The sequence below is a fragment of the Otolemur garnettii genome, unplaced genomic scaffold (genome assembly GCF_000181295.1).
Source record: "Otolemur garnettii isolate 467f Iridium unplaced genomic scaffold, OtoGar3 scaffold00010, whole genome shotgun sequence".
Taxonomy (NCBI): domain Eukaryota; kingdom Metazoa; phylum Chordata; class Mammalia; order Primates; family Galagidae; genus Otolemur; species Otolemur garnettii.
The window spans coordinates 23290018-23293566 of record NW_003852405.1 but is presented as its reverse complement, the minus strand read 5'-3'; the positions used below and the strand labels follow the sequence as shown (position 1 = coordinate 23293566).

Below are 3549 nucleotides of genomic sequence, written 5' to 3'. Positions count from 1 at the left end.
AGGCAATCCACCCCCCTAGGCCTCTCAGAGTGTTAGGATTATAGGTGTGAGCCACCATGCCCAGCCTTCAGTGTTACTTTAGAAGGAATAATACGGGTTGGGTATCCTTTATCTGAAATGCTTAGCACCAGAAATGTTTCCGATTTCAAATTTTTTTGAATTTCAGAATATTTGCATTATATACTTACCAGACGAGCATCCCTAATCCAAAATCCAAAGCATTCTAATGAGCATTTCCTTTAAGAATCATGCCAGGGTTCATGAAATTACACATTTTGCAGCATTTCATATTTAGGGTTTTTGGATTAGAGATACTCAACCTATGTAGTAGGACAGTTTACCTTAGGACAACAGTAAAGGTCTTGATTGACCTGTCTTGAGTTTGCTTAATTAAAAATTTATTCTGGGTCTGGGCATCAGTTTCACATCTGTAATCCTAGCACTTTGAGAGGCCAAATAGGGAAGATCCCTTGAGGCCAGGAGTTCAAGACCCCAACCTATACAAAAAATAGAAAATATTAACCAGGCATGGTGGCATGCCTCTAGTCCCAGCTAATGGTATGGCTGAAGCAGGAAGAGTACCTGCGCCCAGGAGTTCAAGGTTGCAGTCAGATAAGATGATGCCACTGCATTCTATCCTGGACAGCACAAGAAGAACTTCATCTAAAAAACAAAAAAAGGAAGGAAAGAAGGAAGAGAGGGAGGAATGAATTCCAAATTGAAATATCAAATTTAATGTATCTACAGAAATTAAACAACTGGCCTCCTAATTTGCATACCAGTTAATGATGCCTATATGCTGTAATTATTGTAGGTTATTACCACTAATTCTTATCTATTAAGAAAGATAAGAAGGTGACCATATATAATCATATATTTCATTTGACTAATATTAGTGTATTGTCAGAAAGAGCCTTTGGCTAGATACAGAAATGGAACTATCTAAATGTTTTCTTAAAGTACTAATGTATTTAAAATAATGTTTGACATCGTCAAAATGACAAATCACATTTTACGTTTTATTTATTGTGAGAGTCTTAGCTTTCTGGACTATAGAAAAATTGTAAGAAATTTACACAGGAAGTAATACGTGAAACTAATTTGACTTAGAAGATATCCCAGGAGATAATCTTTCGATTTTGATACCATTAAAATAATTAATGATATCTGATAGGATTTCATAGAGCTATATAAGCAGTACCAGATCAGAGGTCTGGTATTGCTGGGCTTAAAGTTTTTCTTACTACGTGTATAAGCCAAGGTGGAGCAATGTGTTGAAATGTAGAAAAATGGGAGGCCGGGCAGGTGGATTACCTGAGCTCACAGGTTCAAGACCAGCCTGAGCAAGGGTGAGACCCCCGTCTCTAAAAAATAGCTGGGTGTTGTGGCAGACGCCTGTAGTCCCAGCTACTGGGGAGGCTGAGAGGAGAGAGTGGCTTGGGCCCAAGAGTTTGAGGTTGCTGTGAGCTGTGACATCACTGCACTCTACCAAGGGCAACAAAGTGAGACCCTGTCTCAAAAAAAATAGAAAAAGCTTTGGAAAGATTTGGAATTATGAAGGATTGTCCTACTTTGATAATTCCTTTTTTTACTTTGTACGTTTTCTTTTAATACATGTGGAATTTTACATCTAAGTAAAATAACAACACATTCAAAATTTACCATTTATACAAATTGTTACAGAATAACAACCAGTGGGTTAAATAAGTAAAATAAAGCACACTGATGGGTATTTGTCCACTAATGAGTCACAAGAAAGGAATGGGTTTGGTGAAAAAATATATGTTTCATTTAAACAACTTCTCATTACTGACCATTAAGACAAAATTTAAAATCCACTGCTACAGATCCTGAAGCAGGTGAAACTCCTGTCACAGCCCTTTGGTGAGCCACACTCTTGATGTGACAACATGGCAGAGAATACATTAAACAATTGGGGGACGTGATCATTGAACTGTTCTTAAATGTGTGAATTATTAGTGGAAAAGACCCAGCTGTAATTAGACCTCCACTGTGTACTTAGCTGGAAGAACATGTTAATTCTGCAATATGTCTCTTGGTTAAACATTGCACAGTTCTTACTTCATTTCTGTGAATAAAGTTTTGTGAATCTGTTTTGTATTGTGAAAAATTCGTAAGGTAACATTGATATTTTGATTTGTAATATTTCTAATTGGTAGATTTAACTGATAAATAAAATTAATTTATTTTTATATGTTCAGGGGAATTTTAAAGAAAGTCAAATCTTTTGTAGATAATTCCTTTTTAAAGGAATAATTAACAATTCTACCTCATTTTTCAATTTTCATTATATATTCATGTATCTTTAATTCTATCATTCATTCTTATGGCATGAATTGCCATAAATCCTCTGAAGAAAAATGCAGGACGTAATACACAAATTTAAAGGCTAGTATTGTCATCTGGAGTGATTGTTCACAAGTTTTTTTTCTTTTTCTTTTTTTGAAACAGAGAGTCAAGCTGTGTTTCTGGGTAGAGTGCTGTGACATCATAGCTCACAGCAACCTCCAACTCTTGGGCTCAAGTGAACCTCTTGCCTCAGTTTTTTCTATTTTCAGTAGAGACAGGATCTAACTTTTGCTCAGGCTGGTCTCGAACCTGTGAGCTCAAGCAATCCACCCACCTTGGCCTTCCACAGTGCTAGGATTATAGGCGTGAACCACTGTGCCCGGCCTGTTCACAATTATGATTACAGAAGTGTCCAGGCCCAGGAGGAAATACATTGTCATAAAACAGTTTTCATCATTCCACAGTCATTTGTATAAATTTGGTCTTTCCACTTCCAAAAGTGTATTTCTGCTTTATGTAAAATACCATATCTTTAACTTTAATTTTTGACCAAGAAACAAGTTATTGTTTAGAATAGTAAAATACACCTTGTAAGAATTACACCATTATAATGAAATGTATTGGTTTACTTAGTTGTAGAGGAAGTATACTCATTTCGTTGCAATTACCAGCCTCCCAGCCCTATGTACTAGTAATATGTCTTTCTGACTTAGAATAATACATAGATTATATACATTGCTAAGTATTCGTTTGGACTCTATTTTAAAGCTTTTGTTTTTCTTCTCATTTTTTAAACCAGAAATGAGTGGGATGGTATATTAAGCCAAAAATATAGTGTAACTTTTATTTAATACTACTTAAATGAAGAAAGATTTTTAAAAAACCAAAGTTCCAACTGATAATTATCCTATTCAGACATTAGTGAATATGTCGCTCAATCCAAGTCGACCTTCCTCTTCAGAGGTAAGAAAATCTTTCTATACTAGAGTACAAGAAAAACTTACCTATCGTTGTTTTTGAGAAATTCTTAAAAAGCAAAAATATGAGTTATATAAAGTCATAGGTATGGAATGCAGCACAATCCCAATGGCAGGTGTCCCGTTATCTGATTATACTTCTTGTGTCTCCAGCTTACTCAGATCGGATTGAGTCATCCAATGCCTGGTGCCTTGAAAATCTATAATAGCTTCAGTTCCACAGGAAGTCTTTTCTTTTTTCTTTCTTTTTTTTTTTTTTTTT

General features: G+C 35.3%; 1 protein-coding gene across 1 annotated transcript in view; it reads left to right on the top strand.

Annotated features, from left to right (window-relative positions):
* The window catches only part of SPATA1 (spermatogenesis associated 1), a 39606-nt gene that overhangs the window by 2227 nt on the left and 33830 nt on the right, over positions 1-3549 (top strand). Inside the window, exon 2 of the mRNA XM_003784195.3 lies at positions 3110-3273. Within this exon, the coding sequence (XP_003784243.3) occupies positions 3238-3273 (36 nt within the window). The 5' untranslated portion in view covers positions 3110-3237. The remainder of the gene's footprint in view (positions 1-3109; positions 3274-3549) is intronic.